The following is a 17,052-nucleotide window of genomic DNA, read 5'->3' as shown; positions in this document are numbered from 1 at the left end:
TTAAGTAAAAATCCTTCTTTAGATATATAAAACCTATATATGCTAGGGGGTATAGGTTGAGAACAAATCAAATCGACCATAAATTAATAATTGAACTCAAATTTATCTCGTCCAATTAAATAAGCCCAGCAAGCTGAATTGTGATTGAACAGATTAGTATTTAAGTTTCCCACTTTCTGATTTGAAATTCTGGCCCTAACTTTCATTAATTCGACCAATTATTAAGGAGGTCAGAAAGCAAAATAAAATAAAGAAGGAAGATTAACGACAAAACGCCAGCAGATGTTCATTTCGTTCCGGAGAGAGTGGCTTCCGTCATGAGACCCACCAAGTGGGGTTGGGAGTTGGGAAGCACAGGACCACTTGGGTTTTTTCTTTTTTTGTAAGTGCTCCATGTTAATTACCTTAAATAAGGATCCTTTGAGGTTTCCATTTCCTTCCAAATCAGAAAGACTTTGCGTCCCTGAAAAACATCACTCAAAACAGAAACAGCTTCTTCTCTGGTTCCCACCCCTAGTCCCCCCCTCTTACATATCTCAAACAAGTAAGCTCTATAGATAGAATATCTATCCCCATGCATTAATTGCCATTTTCTACACCTATTTTTGGATTATCTTGTGCTGATCCCATTTCATACTTTAATGTTCTTCTGCTTTTAGTTGCACCGTTTCGTTGCTATTGCTATTGTTCTTCTGTTCTTAGGTCTATATATATATATATATATATCCTCTCATTTTTTCTTTCGACATCTTTGTTTAAGCAAATAAGTTGTTCCACAGTTTTACTATAATTTTACGACTAACAAGTATTTGTGGATCTAGCAGAAAGAAAATGGGGAGAGGAAAGATTGTCATCAAAAGGATTGACAACTGGACTAGCAGGCAAGTGACTTTCTCCAAGCGAAGAAATGGGTTGCTCAAGAAGGCCCGGGAGCTTTCCATCCTTTGCGATGCAGAAGTTGGACTTATTGTCTTCTCCAGCACCGGCAGGCTCTACGATTTTGCCAGCTCTAGGTATACTCTCTGTCTCTCTGTCTCTCTCATGCATCCAAAAGAAGGCATTTTTTACTCGTTTATATTAAGGTTTGTATATATTGTAGAGCTTATAAAAGCAGCTTATCCATCGAAAAAAAAATAGGATCGATATAGGTTACATTTTTTTAGTTGGCTATATTACATGCTTTTCCCGCAGCTTTTAGCTGATTCCGTTGGTGAAATTTATTGTAAATAGGATATAGCTAGGTTACATTCTGTACGTATTGAAGTACTACTATATATATAGTGATCGATATAAAATATTGTTGACACTTCTTATGGCTTTCCTCTTTGTTTTGGAGGATGTGCAAGAACACATATTTCCCGTACTCTTTGTTCTGAATCGAGCTCAATCCTTCTAACATCGTCAACCGCCGTCTTAATGGTAAGTCAATGATCGAGTACCCCGCCAGTTTTTGTCATCGCCTCACTATTGGCAATGACAAATAATGATAGAGATAGAGGGTTGTTGGAGTGGGTACGTTAGGGATGGCGTCAGAAGCTTCCTTTTTTATTATTATTATTATTATTATTATTATTATTATTATTTTTATTTATGAATGAATTTCTATTAACTATCAGAACGTATTCCAGCAAATTAGCTAGAACACTAGATGCAACAAGCATCCTGACTCAATCAACTGCCTACAAGAAAGCAGCTATATGTTCAAAACACTTTACAAACAACAAATCCACTCTACAACAGAACCCTTACCAATTATCTACACACAAAACAGCAGCAGCTATAACAAATAGAATATATATATATTTTTTTTTATAGCTGCTTAAATGTTATTATACCCCTAACAAACACCGTAAGCCCTAGGGGTTGGCTCAAATGGTTAAAAGGGTTACTTGGGGTTATTCATTTCCAAGTTTGAGTTTCCATTAAGTTGAAATCGATCTTTTTGAGTCGGCCTCCGGGCGAAGCCCGCTATTCAATTTGGTCCATGTAAAGAGGAGTGCGAAATATGAGCCCCAAGTTTACCTATTAAGGGTGGGTACACGAAATGGTCATGTCTTTAGTAGGTTTTCAATCCTAATAAAAAAAAAATGGAAAAAAAAAAAATAAAACAGCATACTATACTATAGCAAACAAAACCAAAACCAGAAAACCATTAATGAGACTCTTACAATCAACTCAAAACCTCAAACAGAATATGTTGAACACTCAAGTGGACCTGCAAACCTTATCTGCTACACAACTCCCCAACAGCAACAAAACAGGAACCAATCAAACTATCAGGAACCAAATGCAAAAAGGGCTCTTACAATCATCTCCAGTAAATATGCTAGACTCAAGTCAAACAACAAACCTTCAACTGCTATATGAAGTCTATCATGCACCAGAAAACCAGCACCAGCAGGGAAATCCATCAGCATTTCCAAAACTATAGGAAACTCTTCTGCTTCCACAACCTGCCATTTTTTAAACTAGAATAGTTGAAGATATACCCCAACTAGTACCAATGGCCACATTCTCTTCATTCTCCTTCAATTTACCCTTCCCCAGTAATTCTGGTTCTAACCTCCCAGCATACTTTCTGCAACATTTTTTCTTTTGCATTCATTTTATTTCCATATTTAACATCATTTCTATGCCTCCATGCATATATTATATACTGCAGAGCCCCAAGCCAATTTACACACCACATCTTTCAAGCTTTTTCCTTGCCATTCTCTTATACTTTTCCTTCAAATATCCTCCCAATCAGTAGGTATACTTGCCTGAATGCACTTCTGCATTACTGCCCTTCATACCCTTCTACTAAAACCACCACAAAATAATAGGTGGCCAACCGTTCATTATGAATTCGACCCCTAAAATTAATTTGTTTTTATCCTTAAAGATCGTTATTTTTTAGTTTCGTCCCCTTATCTCAAATCCTAGTTCCACCACTGGCACCAATCAACCCTTGGTTGGTTTACCCTTATTGCTTCCCAAGTTTCTATACTTGTTTGATTTTGAAGCTAACCCTATATATAGGAATATCACTACTCGTTTATTAACTTGACGACTTTGCATCAACTTTACTCCTAGCATCATATATATATATAACTCGATAACTAGGGACGGAGCCATAAACTATTATGGTCAGGGGCCAATGGCCAAACATTTTGTTGCTTCGATAGTAGACTAATTTCTTTTCTTTTTTTCTTTTTTTTTTTTTTTGTTGTGGAAAATACAATTTACCCTCCAAAGTTTTACCTCTTTTTCACTTTTGCCCCAAATGTTTAAAAAGTTGCAATATGGCACAACAAAGTTTCAAAATTTTCAATGTGACCAATCTGTTAATGATTTCCATCATTTTTAATTGAAATTATTGAAAAGACCTAAATGCCTTTTTTTTAAAAAAAAAAAAAGAAAAAAAAAAGAAAAAGAAAAAGAAAAGAATGAAGAAAGAAAGAAAGAAAGAAAGAAAAAAATAAATAAAAGTGGTCGTAGCCACCCCATGAGCCAAAAAGGGTGGCTCGGCCACCACCACGGCCCATGGGGGTGGTTGATCCACCTCCATCTAGCCAAAAAAAGGGTGGTGAGCATTAGGGGTGAGCAAAAACCAGTAAACCCGCCCCAACCCGCATCCCCCACCCCAACCCTCCCTTAAAAACTCGGGTTTTAGTGTTTTTTTAACAGGTACGGGTTGGATTTTAAGCAACCCAAGTGGGGCGGGGCGGGGCGCGGGTTTAAGTCATTTTTTTTCCCGGATCCCCACCCCACCCCGCCCCGCCCCGCCCCGCCCCGCATAAATAAAAATAAAATAAAATGCCTAACTCTAAATCCCTAAACACTTCTCCTACGCCGCACCCCTCCTCCCTCCTTCATTTTTCTTTTCTTTTCTTCGTCTTCCAGAGACTTCTTCTTCACGTTTTCCTGCATCTACCCCGTTCTTCTTCAGTTTTTTCATTCTTCTTCAGTTCTTCCCATTTCTTCTTTGGGAAGAGATGACCATGGTGCCCCATTCTTCTTCAGTTCTTTCATTCTTCTTTAATTCTTCCCATCTCTTCTTTGGGAAGAGATGACCATGGAGAGCTTGATAGACCTAGCTGAGTCGCTAGTTCTGTGGGGACGTCATGAAGTTTCAGATCAGGGTTGACGAGGAGACCGGGAACGGCGGGAATATCGTCGATGCTCCCTTCAAGACCGGTATTGAATGATTCCTTTCTGACCTCTCATCATTTTTTGTGATTTGTTTGAATCTAATTTTCTTGTTTGGTTCCTGAGAAAATCTAGCTCTGGTTTGGTTTCTCATGTATCTAGGAATTAAACTCGCATATCCCCGCACAACCCGCACCCCCCACCCCGCATCACCCCGCACCGCACAGGTTCTCCCCATTTTGTGCGGTTCGCGGGAGTGGTTTCAGCAACCACATGGGGGATGGCTCCGGCAGCCCCCAAGCCCCATTCCAGCCAAATGGGGGTGGATTGGCCACCCCTAAATGGGTCGGCCACTTCCTTTTTTTTTTTTTAAAAAAAAAAATGACATTTTGAGAATTAACACGTATATATGGGGTAATTGTGATTTTTGTACCAAAAAATGCATGTGCAGCGCACGTGAGTAATTTTTCATTAAAGAAGACGGAAATGACTAACGGAGTGCTTACAATATTGAGAATTTTGGAAACTTTTTAAGGCTACATTGCAAATTTTTAAACATTTGCACAAAAGTGAAAAAGTGGCCAAACTTTAAGATTGTAAATTATATTTTCCCCACTTTCGTTTTTTTTTTTAAGAATCAACCCCCCATTCCTCCGTCATGTCGATAACCATGCATACTCATCATAAAGAATACCATCTGGTCCATCTGAATGCGAAGAGTCCAACCATACGTAAATTGGCTACCATCACCCAACAAAAATTTCAAGCAACTCTTAGCAGTTTTTCTAAGCTTAAGAATTTTACGCCGGCCAACTCCAAATATCAGTTTGAGAAACTATAAGTAACCAAAAACATTTCCCTTTTGATTAGATTCTGATTAAGCCAGGCAACCCACAGTGAGCCTGATTTAGCAAATAATCTCCAAATTTAGGACAGCAGCCTTATTCTAATTAATCCTCTAGCCTTTTTAACCCCGACCCACCTTCCCTCTTCTAAACACATCAAATCCCATGATACCTTAGTTTTTTCAGAACAGATATCACTGCTACCATTCCATAAAAAACGATTAAATTTTTGCTCCAATATTGATCTAACTACCTTGTTGGGTAAGACGAAATTTGAGACCAATAGATTTGAAAGCTAGCTATATATATATACAGAACTGAAGATAAAAGTTTGAGCCTCCAGCAAAGAAGAGATAGCCATGAATCAATCACGCCAGAAGCATTTTGGGTGTGACTAAAATGCTCTTCATTGAGAATAGACGATCGGGTATGGAGATTTAGTTAGAAGCTTCATCTTCACTCTTCTTGTTAAGGAAATTCAAACCAAGCTCCAGGTTTGACTGACTACAAGGGACAAGGGTAGGTGATTGATCTGAGAAAAGCGTACGGTCCCATGCATATATACAAAGCAAGCAAGTAAAAAGCATTAACATCATTGTTCAAATACAAGAAGGATACTTTTAAAAACTCTTGCTTTTGATTAGTGTACAATTTTTACAAGACAGGACGTATTGTTAGGTTTTAAATTCAAAATAAGGAAGAAGATGAAATTAACATCATTGGTCAAATACAAGAACGATACTTTTTCCTTTCAAAATTCATTTTGATGCTTGATTTATATCTACAACCAATTTCTCTTTTTCAGCTAATGATTTCTTTAAATTACTGTTATATATATATATATATATATATGACTACGTGTGCTAAGTTAATGATGTTGATGATCTCATGACTACGTGAATTATCAGCATGAAATCTGTTATTGAACGATACAACAACCTAAAAGAGGAACACCATCGGCTGCTGGATCCTGCTTCGCAAGTTAAGGTAAACATTCAAGAACCTTTGTTGGCATTATAATTCGTTTTACTACCAATGAAAAGAAAAACGTCTAGAATTTTACCTTGTTGGCATTGTCTTCATTTACATCGGCCTTGCTTCCTTATTTGCCAAATGTTAATTATAAAATATACACAACATAATATTCGTTTTATTATTGGTCATCTCTGACAAAAGATATGAGAAAGCCGTGGTGATGAACTCACGTACATGAATTGATCGATCAGGTGAATAGCTTCAATAAAATACTGGATCAAATTGAATGTCTGGATATATTTCATCGGTATTTTGAATGCTCAAGTATATATTGTCCCCTTGTCTTTTTGTTTTCTTATCCATTACCTGGCCTTCTTCAAATATTTGTATCAGTTATTTAAACTCAATTATTCTTCACATTACAATATTTTATTTTAAATCAAATATGTTTAGCTATTAATGTTCTTCTCACAAAGTTGCTTCCTGATCTTGTCATAGCTAGGCATTTTTTTTGTTAGCACATGCCAAGAATAGTTTCTTTCTCTCTATTTTCCACATATATATTAAATTCCAAAAACCCTTTATAAAAGTGAAAAACACTATTTAACCATAAAATGATTGTGTACATATCCAATAAAAAATGCATACAAAGTCAGAAAGGTATGGAATGGGCATTCTTGTTCTTTTAAAAAGAAAAAAGAAAAAAAAAAGACTACATCCCCAAGCCAAGGGAATATTGATTTCATCATCTCTAGAAGGGAATCCACATTCCCAACAAATGGGATTTGGGAGTGATAAAACCAATGAATCCCATACATCCATGGGCTCATTGACACTCTCAAAAGATGCCTTGAGAGAGAAGGGAACTGTAACGACCCACACCCAATGACATAATATTGTCCGCTTTTGACTCCTCAAATCAGACTTCCCAGGAGGTCACCCATCCTGGGATTGCTCTCGCAGAAGTACGCTTAACTGCTGAGTTCTGATAGGTTCGCGACCATCACGGCTTTAAAACGCATTGTGTCATAAATAGTGCATTTATATATATAAGCACATTCTCATTCTCAGGCGATGTGGGACGTCATAAGAACATTATGGCTTATAAAGTGTCCAGGTGAAAGAAATCTTAGCGATGTGGGACACTAAGATATGTCATAGTCCGAGGTACTCAGGCACCAAGTCGATTTCTTCGTATAAGGTTGTGATAAACATCCGAGGTGACCAAGCAGAGGTCGGTCCCGTGCGTCAAACCTCCAACTCTGTATGGAGACCACATAGCTTCAGAGCTGATTATTTCCTCAACACTTCTATACCCCTACAATTTCATTGCCTAGATGCTAATAGAGTAGGGGATGTTAATACATTCTACTCTTAACATAGTTGTACGACACAATAGCCCCCACACAATCATACTAAAATTGTATTTAGCTACAATTATTCTTCGCAACGTACACCCCAATTTAAAACCAATGAAATATATATTTATTAGTTCGTTGACATTGCATTATGCTACCCAAAGTAAGAGTGATTTATTTTTCATGGGTTATCAATCAACAAAAGTTCAAAAATAAATGCAGTAAATAAATGACAATACATATGGAAAAATTTTAAAAAATTCTTCAAAAGAAAAACCACTCTGAGGGCAGTCACCACCAACAAATTCCTCTATAAAAGAAAAGTTTGCAAACTCTTTAAATACTCACAAAACCTTTATAAACTCAAAGCTAGGCTCGTAATCCCATAAGTGACACATGCGGAGATCGAAGAAGCTTTTCACTTCGTCAACAAAAATCTCACTCCAGGATAGTTGACCACTAACAAATTCTACTATATATAGAAGAAAATTTTGCAACCCGTTTAACTTACAAAACTTTTGTTTGAAGCTAGGCTTGTAATTGTATAAGTGACACTTGTTTTCGGCTCCAAGCGGCTTCAAAACTCTGACCTTCTTCTAGAATGACTTTCCACGAATGCACTTGTTCGATCTCTTCAAATTTGGCTCAATTGAACTCACCAACCAGTCCCCAACAATCTAAAAGGGACTTAGGATTTCATAATGGTTTGGAAACAATGAGAGAAGCAAGAATAAAGGTTTAGGCTCAAGAAGAAACTAGGCTTTCTCTATAAGGTTTTTAGGATTACCTCTCCCTTATCTCAAAAGTAGTGTAATACAATATATATATATATATATATATACACACACTCACTCATTAAATGGAGAATCAAAGTTGAAAAAAATTAAATTATCGGAAACTCGCTTGAGCGACTATCACGCAAGGATCAAGCAACGTTTTGGGTTATGAATGGGTTAACCTCCAAACTTGCATGCTCAAGTGTGGGTCAAACATATATGAGTTGAATTGAGTTGTCTTCATAAAGTGCATGTCTGAATCACGTTTCAAACCGAACCAAACTCAACTCTATCTCAACTACTATAGGTTACAATCCAATTTACCCATTTTTTGACACTAGGATGTACCAATTCAAATATTAAACCCAATATTTTCAATAGACAACACTTATAGAAGTTTAAAGTAGAAACTGAATGAAGTTGCTAAAGTATAAGTTACCCAAGAATAACAACAAACCGATTTGTGAAAAGATTATTGGTATGGATTCTTCATGGAGCATTTTAATGTAGGAAGGAAAATATGAACTGCAATCACAAGCCTTTAATTACGCACATAAAATCTCATGGCCTCAACACTTCACAATATTAAAAAAGAACAACAAGTTTTGAGTAGTTCCTTATGGACAAGCTAGGAACATGATATTCAACTACAAAAGTATAATGAAAACAAAGAAAATATCTTGATTTAATTTAAATTCTATTTGGAAAATAACATCGATCATATGTCAATATATTTTTTGTTGTACCTAATGCAAACTTCAGGTATAACTCACCCTTTAAAACCAACTTGCAATGGGAGAGTGCCCAAGATTTTATATACACATGATTAAGATTGTACTTAAGTTATGTGCATGGGACACTTACTATCATAATATACCGCCACTCTCCATAGCCGACGTCCACGGCAGTCCATTCTATCAACACTAACCCAATTGTAGCAATTTCGCTTTTGGCGGATTCACTCATCTATCAGTATTCAATGACTTAAAACTATGCTTATACATAGTACCAAGACATTTTAATCCAGCTTATAGGTCTCCCCTTCTGTGACACGACCATAAAGCCGCAAGCCGGACCCTTTGATTCCATACTAGATGTGGTGGTTAATTCTGATATCAACTTGTTATTGGCTTGTGTTTGAGAACTTGTTTTGTGTTTGGAAACAGACAAAGTTGCAGGGTCTAGTTTCTTGAGTTTACCTATGGTGACAGATAAATAGGGTATTCAAGATACCCTAACCTCCCAATCTACTTCAAGAACTAAATAATAAACTTTTCATAATTTTATTAATAACTTTCCTCCTTCTATAGACGAAATACATTATAAAATTAAGAATGAATTGAAACATACGGTAAATATAGTCCTACGTCTACTACAACATGAAGTCCCTTATTCTTCTATGAAGGGCCTGCTTTATAAGCAAGACTCCTCCTACTAATAGTCGTTCATTCTGTATGAGCAAGACTCTTCTTTAATTCCCATCAACTCTTAGCGGCCATTTTTATCTTCAACCATGATTCCACTCTGACTTCCTTAAGTCATGTTTTGTTCTTCAATCCCAACTCCAAGAGAACTTTGAGCCACATATTCTATTTCCTTAGGAATTCCTTCTCCAAGAGGAGTGTGGACCGTAACAATACTGCAATTTAGGAAATACATCCATCCAAATTGAATTAGTTTTTATTTTGCAACCTTGATGAGCGATCTAATTTAATTTAGTCATATCAATCTTGCCTATCTTATATTATGGTGTATAGTTCTAACCTTTTATCTTTTATCTTTTATACTTTCTAGTTTTGGCAATGTAATACCCCAGATTTTAAGACAAGGTGTTTTAAATAGAATTTAAGATCTATGGCGATCAATTCACACTTTTAATTGCTTGATCGACATTATTCTGATAAATTGCATCTTTATGTGCTATCTGTTCCAAAACCTAAATATTTAGTAAATTGATTGGAATAATAATATCTCTAATATTATTATACGAGAATATTTTGTAGAATAATATTATTAATATATAATATTATTTTGAAATATTTATTGTACAAGATATTATTTTGATCTAATATTATTTTGTATAATAATATTATCAGTGTAATAATGTTATTCAAAAATTAACATTATTTATGAAATGAACCGGACTCAAAACGAGTTTAAAATTATACCCTAATGAGTTATTATATGATAAAAGCCTAATGTAAGAATACCTACAGATTAACTTAATCTGTATCATGAACATAACGTGCAAATAGGAAGATTCATGAACCAGCTGTCATAAACTCTGCGTCATCCCCTTGCATCACTACTGACTCACCCTCTACAGCTCACTCCTACAACTTGTTGCCCATGCCTGGTCTGTTTCTCACGCCTATATAACAGATACTTTCTCCTTCAATTTCATCACATCTCTTTCTCCTTTCTTTCCTTCTTCATTCCTCTTTCTTGATATTGTCTGAGTGAAACAGAGAGTGAGGGAGAGAGGGAGATCAAAAGAAACTGAGAAGAGAGATAAAGAGGGACCCGAGAGAGAGAGAGAGGCAGAATCGAGAGAGGGAGAGAACCGGAGATGACCCGTGGCCCAACGAACCCGGAGAACCCATGACCCGAATCTCTTCTTTCCCTTTCCGTGATTCTTCTTCTTTCCTCCTTGTCTGGCCGAAATAGAGAGAAGAGACCCAATCCTTTTCTCTTTTCTCTTCTTTTGATCCCATTTCTTTTCTCCTTCTTCTCAGCTGAATCCGAGTGAGAACAGAGAGAAAGAGAGATGAGAGCTGAGGGAGAAACACAGGGAACCCGAAACAGAGGGAGAGAGAGATCAGGAGAACAAGAGAAATTGAGAGGCCGAAAGAGAGAGAGACAGCCGAGAGGGAGAGAGTGAATCAGAGAGGGAGAACCGAGAGAGGGAAACCGACGGAGGAGAGAACCCAGAAGAACCGGAGCTGAAACCCGACTCTCCGGCGAGACCCAGAGCCGATCCTCCGTGGGTCATTGCCGGTGACGATCCCAGGCGCGATTTCCGGCGGTTCTGGCCGGAAATCCGGCGACTCCCAGTGGTGAATTTCGGCCAATTCCCGGCGGAACAGGGGACACGAAATCCGGCGACTTCCATGGGTGATTTTCTGGTGAATTTCCCCAGCCTTAAATTCCTAACGATTTCTTGTAATTTCTGTTTGATTATTGTAGTTTTCTGTTATGTATTTGGATTTATTGGGTATTTGGATTGACCCGATTGTGTGTATTTTTCTGGGTTAGCCGTGTGTGTGTTTTGTGTGGGTGTTCGGCCGTGTGATCCCCTGTACCCATAGATGGGTGATTCCTAGATAGGTTTGATGTTGGGTATTTTTCTGGAAGGACTGATTTAGAATGGGTATTATGGATTATAATTTGATGTTGATTTTGAAATGGATTTGCTTAAATGTATCCCCTGTTTCTGTACAGTGTGCGTGTGTGTTGTGTTCCCTGTTTTTGTGGACTGAGCCATGTTTTGTGTCTCGGTGGTTGGTGTTTTAGCTTATTGTGGTTTGAGTTGGAATTGATGATGTAGAAGCCGTATGGATTACAGATTATGTGTATTTTTGGTGTCCTTTTTCCTCTGTCCAGATCATGTTTCCAGTATGTAGTGATGTTTGGCCAAATGGTTTTAATTAATAAATGGTGAAGATTGGGTTGATTTATGTGCGGCTATGGATAATGGTCGGATTGTGCTAAATTGATGATAGTTTTGTGAGTTGGAATAGGATGGATCTTGTGTTTTGGGTGTTGGGTGATTTATGTATCTTGGATTGGTTATGATTATAGTATTTTGGACACATGGGTATTGACTCCTGATGGCTATATTTTGATGGGTATTAGCTGAGTTGAGTTGTGGTTTTTGTAGTTGGCAGAATGATATGGGTTTTGGGTACAAATTTGTGGTGTATTGAGAAGTGTTCGGGTTTGTTGATGATTTTGGTGTAAAATGATTTTGGGTGTTAAAAGAACTGTAAATTAACTTCCAAGGTAATCAATTAATATTGTTATATGGTTTAATTAAAAATTTTGACAATAATATTGAGTTCCTTAAACTCGTGTTAAATATATATAACACGAGTAATTGTATCTATATATGTACAATTATGATCCTTGAATAATAATATTAACACTTTCTATATATAAACATATATTTATTGCAGAATATGAGCTATTATGAGAACTGCACCAAAAGGCTGTAAGTATCTCTATACTTACTGAGGACGAAGCTAGTGGATTTTTCCATGATATTGTGTTTACTGCTTTATTTATTTGTTTGCGCATGTGTTCTTACATGTTTTCTATTTTTAACTAAAATGGTTAATAACAAAGCTGGTATGCAGCGGGGGGGTGATGGCTGCCAGTGGAACCTTTGGCTTCCGTGACACTTAATTAATTAAACGGGTTATGACCTTTGGCTCATAGTCTGCTGGGACCTTTGGATTCCAGTAACAAACTAATAAATGTGAGAGTTGGCTAATACAGCTGGGGTGTTGATGGTATTACCAACTGGGACCGTTGGCTCCCGTGACACGCTAATCCGGACCGTTGGTTCCTTCACGAGAGGAGTACATAAAATTGATAATTAAGCCTTGCATTTAAAACTGTCATATTACTGTTTTATGGTTAGGTATACATTTAATATATGACTGTGATTAGCTACCACGGTTTATATATTGCGTATATACGTGACTATAAAACCATATTTGCATTAAGTGGTATTTTATTAAATAAATCAGCATTCATATTATTATGGGAAACAGTGGACTCACTTAGATTGTTTTGTGTTTTTATTTCTATATATATATATACATTGGTGCAGGTTTATAGACAAAGATTAGAGCTCGAGTGGTCTTCAAGTTAAAGATACATAGTTTGTATTTTGTTTGTAGTCTTCTGTGTTTATAACATTTTATGTTGACAAGATTGCTAATAATTTCCATGTATTCTCTTGTGTCACTATGGACACCTGTTTCCATGTATTTGTTCTAAGTATTTTCTAATGAATGTTTAGAGGTATTTAATTTAAAAAGCTCTGATGTGTTATTTAATCCAAGTCTGTTGGATAAATTATATTCCGCTACCAATTTATAACTCTGATGTTGTAGTAATGTCACGTGAAAATCGAAATTTTCACTTACGCCTTTTTGTAAAAGGCGGGGCGTTACAGGCAAAGGGAGGCAACAAGCTTGAGGCAGCAACTGCAATATGTGCAAGAATGCAACAGGTATAATCATTGAATACTTTATAATGATCTTAAATAATGTATACATACAAGACTGAAATTGAAATTTCAAGAATTCCTTACTTAAAAGCCAATGATTCTACCATCCTTCTTATTAGTCAAGTAATCATGTATATCATTTTGACATCCAACCATGAGAACTATGCCTCATTCAATTCAACCCTAGAAAGCCTAATGACATCAACTATGACAGCTACATAAGACCAATTGCACCTACACTTCTCATTCATTTCGTTCTATCGAGGACCACATCTGAAAATAAACAACCTATCATCTCGTGTCCTTAAGGATCTCCTTTTGCCTTCCCCTAGTTGTCTACAACTTCAGTCATAACTCCTCCCTTTTAGGAAAAACCACTCCCCACTCAAAAAAAAAAAAAAAAAATGAGGGGGAAAAAGAAAAAGCTAGTTCCTACGTGGCTATGGTTTAATACAAATAGTATAACCGGCACATGCATTAAGTTGAGAAGTGAAACTGGTGACAATGTCTTCTAATAGGAGTACAAACGTAAAATAAAGCTTAGTGAAAGACATACATTTAATATATATGGACCAAAACAATAGATATTAGTGAATTGTCGATATATGTCGTGTGCATGCTTTTATGTGCCTGGGAACTTTTTTCGTACATGAAGGGAGGCCATAACTTAAAACCATGGATCTCCAAAACTTGACATGATAAAAGTCTACAGCTAGCAATAGCTTTTGAATCGCGTAGAGAGATCGAATCTTGAAATAGTTTTTGTAGCTTACAAGACTAAAAGTGGCTTGTGACACTATAGTCCAGCTAAATCCACATATCATTCGATTCTCATATGGCCTTTTTACTGGTTGCATTACTGCCAAAATACTTATTGTTACACCACAAGGCACATTTACTGTAATGCATGATGGATGATGCATAATGATGCAAAAATGTGGCATTTTGATATTAATTTCAAGGAAACATATCAAACCCTCTAAGTACTACAAATCTATCTGGTGTGATATATGCAGACATCTAATGGGCCAAGAACTTTCTGGTTTGAGTATCAAAGATCTACAATACTTTGAAAACATACTCGAAATGAGTTTGAAGGGTGTCCGTATGAGAAAGGTATGAACTCCTTACATCTAGTCAAATTTTCATCCAATTGTGTTCGAAATCCCACCCATGTACAACACATGCATGAACCCTTAAATTCTTTTTTCTGTTGCAGGAACAAATTTTCATTGAAGAAATAAAAGAACTAAACCAGAAGGTATAGCTAGAGGATTGGCTCAATTTCTCTAGCTTTTCATTTGGGACTAATTCAATGTTCATCACAAAACTTTCATGAACTTCATTGCAGGGAAACCTTACCCATCAAGAAAACCTTGATTTGCATAAGAAGGTAGACATATTTCATAAAGAAAAGGCAGAGCTACAAAAGAAGGTATTTGAAATAAACTTGTGGATATGTTAAGAAAAAAATAAAAAAAATCTATTCCATTTGTCAACATTCCCTTTTTTATGTTCATATAAGAACTTGAGTCATAAGTGCTTTGTAATCATCTTGCAACTGGAGAAGGATAGAGGTTTTCTTGTGGCTAAGCTTGAACAATAGCTTTGGCTCTCAGGTCTACAAAGAAAGAGAAGTAAATGAAGCAAGAAGAAGTTCACATTCTCTACAAACTATCAACAATGGATATGACATTCATGCAGCCATCCATCTCCAGCTAAGCCAACCTCAATCTCAACATAATGAGGCACAAGCAAAAGGACCAAAATTGGGGTATCTTTTTCAAATTATTGATATACTATACAACTTTATTGTGTACTGATTCATCTATTTAAACTAATCATATTAATATCTCATCAACCTCTGTAACAGACTACAATTGCAATAATGAAGTTGGTCAACAACTGGGGATGACTGTCCATCATTATCCCATCAACAACTTGCTACAATGGATAATTAAGCTTCTACCAATGAAGTCTCATATTTCAGCTATTGGTAAAATACATTCACCATAGTAAAATTTGGATTTGGTATGCAATTTTCTATGAGGAAAACTTAAAAATTTGTCTAAGATCATCCTTTCTACGTTAATTTATACAATAAAGTATCACGTGTTTCAACTGCTTGTTGGTTGTAGATTCAGCTAATCTTTGGTTTATGAAGAAGAGATTGAAACTTTCATGCAAGATTTGATTTTTTAGTTGTGGACTAATTTGAGTTTTTGTAAAACAATGAATAAAAAAAAGGGGGTTGAACATTAATCTCTTCCTAATTATTTTTTTGACTTCTCCAATTACTTTTATATGTTTATATCACTTAAGCATATATCACAGCATTACACTTGTCTAACATACACCAAACTAAATAACATGCTAGAAAAAGACCAAAAAGAACATAAGTTTTACCATATAGACAAAACATAACATGACATTACAATTTTAACAATTCCCTGAATGCCTTGTTGTATGACTCCCAACATTTTTCTAAGTGATTGTGACTTATCTCTTGGAAGAGATTTGGTGAAGATGTCCGCTATTTGGTCTCACCAACATATTCTACAATTCTCCTTAGCCATATTGCTTGTGATGTTGCCAATGATGTCGAAATATACTCGGCCTTGGTGGAAGATTGTGCCACGGGTTGTTGCTTCTTAAATTCCCATGAAAATACATTGGAACCAAGGGAAAAAGCACATTCATAAGTGTTTTTCATATCAACACATCCAATCCAATCACTATCACAATATCTAAGCAATTTAATTCGAATCAACATTCTTCTCATACAAAATGACAAAATCAACAGTACCTTGAATATATCTCAACATTCTTTTGGCAAAATGTGTTTGGCTTGACTTGTGTATAAACTGAGACAACAAGCTTGTAGCATACATAATATCTAATCTTGTAGCCATCATATACAATAAGTTTCCAATCAATCTTTTATAAAGGGATATATCCGCTTCTTTACTTCCATCTTATTTTAATAATTTTTCCTTAACAACCAAAGGGGCAATTATAATGATATTTTTCATGATCTAGCAAATCTTAATATGTCATCACCTAGCTATATATAAACATCACATATCCGCATCATTGTCCTATTTCTTCTCACATATATATATATATATAATAAGAATGAATTGGTTGAAAAAAGAAAAAAAAGAAAAAAAAGAAACTCAAGAAATACAAATATAATGGGGACATATCCCATGATAGACAAGCACAAGGAAAACCTTACATTAAGGCCCTATTTGTTTTGGCGTAAACTGTTTTTCTATTTTTGAGAGTTTGGCCCTGCATAAAATATTAGTCAACCTAAAAATAATTTTAGTTGACCAAGGATAATCTCCATGAGGCGTAAAATGATTTACGCTTCTCATCTACATAAACTATTTTCCGCTACTCTCTACATTCTCGGGTAGGCAATTGTGAGATGGCTCCTTATAGGGCCTACCTACCCGAGCAAGTCTCTGGCTGCTCGAATACCTGCCCGGGCAAGTGGAACCCACAAAGGCCTTCTCACAATTGCTTGCCCAAAGTGCAAACAATATGGGCAGGAAATTGCACTGGATCTCAATCTCACTACCGAAGGCATTCTATTCTTACATACTATTTTCCTATGTTACTTCTCTTTGTCGTCTCTCTCTTCCTCACAATTCCTCAAATTATATGCAAATATACAATCATCATTTTCAGTCAATATGTGTATACTATAATTAAACATAATTTTT

At 36.1% G+C, this 17,052-nt stretch overlaps 1 protein-coding gene across 1 annotated transcript; it reads left to right on the top strand.

Annotated features, from left to right (window-relative positions):
* Window positions 1–430: 430 nt before the first annotated feature.
* Window positions 431–15,388, top strand: LOC133882372 (MADS-box transcription factor 23-like). Its single transcript, XM_062321521.1, has 10 exons — window positions 431–544; window positions 825–1,013; window positions 5,885–5,963; window positions 9,880–9,884; window positions 13,268–13,324; window positions 14,338–14,437; window positions 14,541–14,582; window positions 14,673–14,756; window positions 14,941–15,095; window positions 15,195–15,388. The coding sequence occupies exons 2-10, from the start codon at window positions 832–834 to the stop codon at window positions 15,208–15,210; spliced, it is 720 nt and encodes a 239-aa protein (XP_062177505.1). The 5' UTR covers window positions 431–544; window positions 825–831; the 3' UTR covers window positions 15,211–15,388.
* The last annotated feature ends 1,664 nt before the right edge of the window (window positions 15,389–17,052 follow it).

This window comes from Alnus glutinosa, chromosome 11, assembly GCF_958979055.1.
Source record: "Alnus glutinosa chromosome 11, dhAlnGlut1.1, whole genome shotgun sequence".
Taxonomy (NCBI): domain Eukaryota; kingdom Viridiplantae; phylum Streptophyta; class Magnoliopsida; order Fagales; family Betulaceae; genus Alnus; species Alnus glutinosa.
Note: the sequence above shows the minus strand (reverse complement) of the source record. Positions and strands in the feature narration are given on the sequence as shown.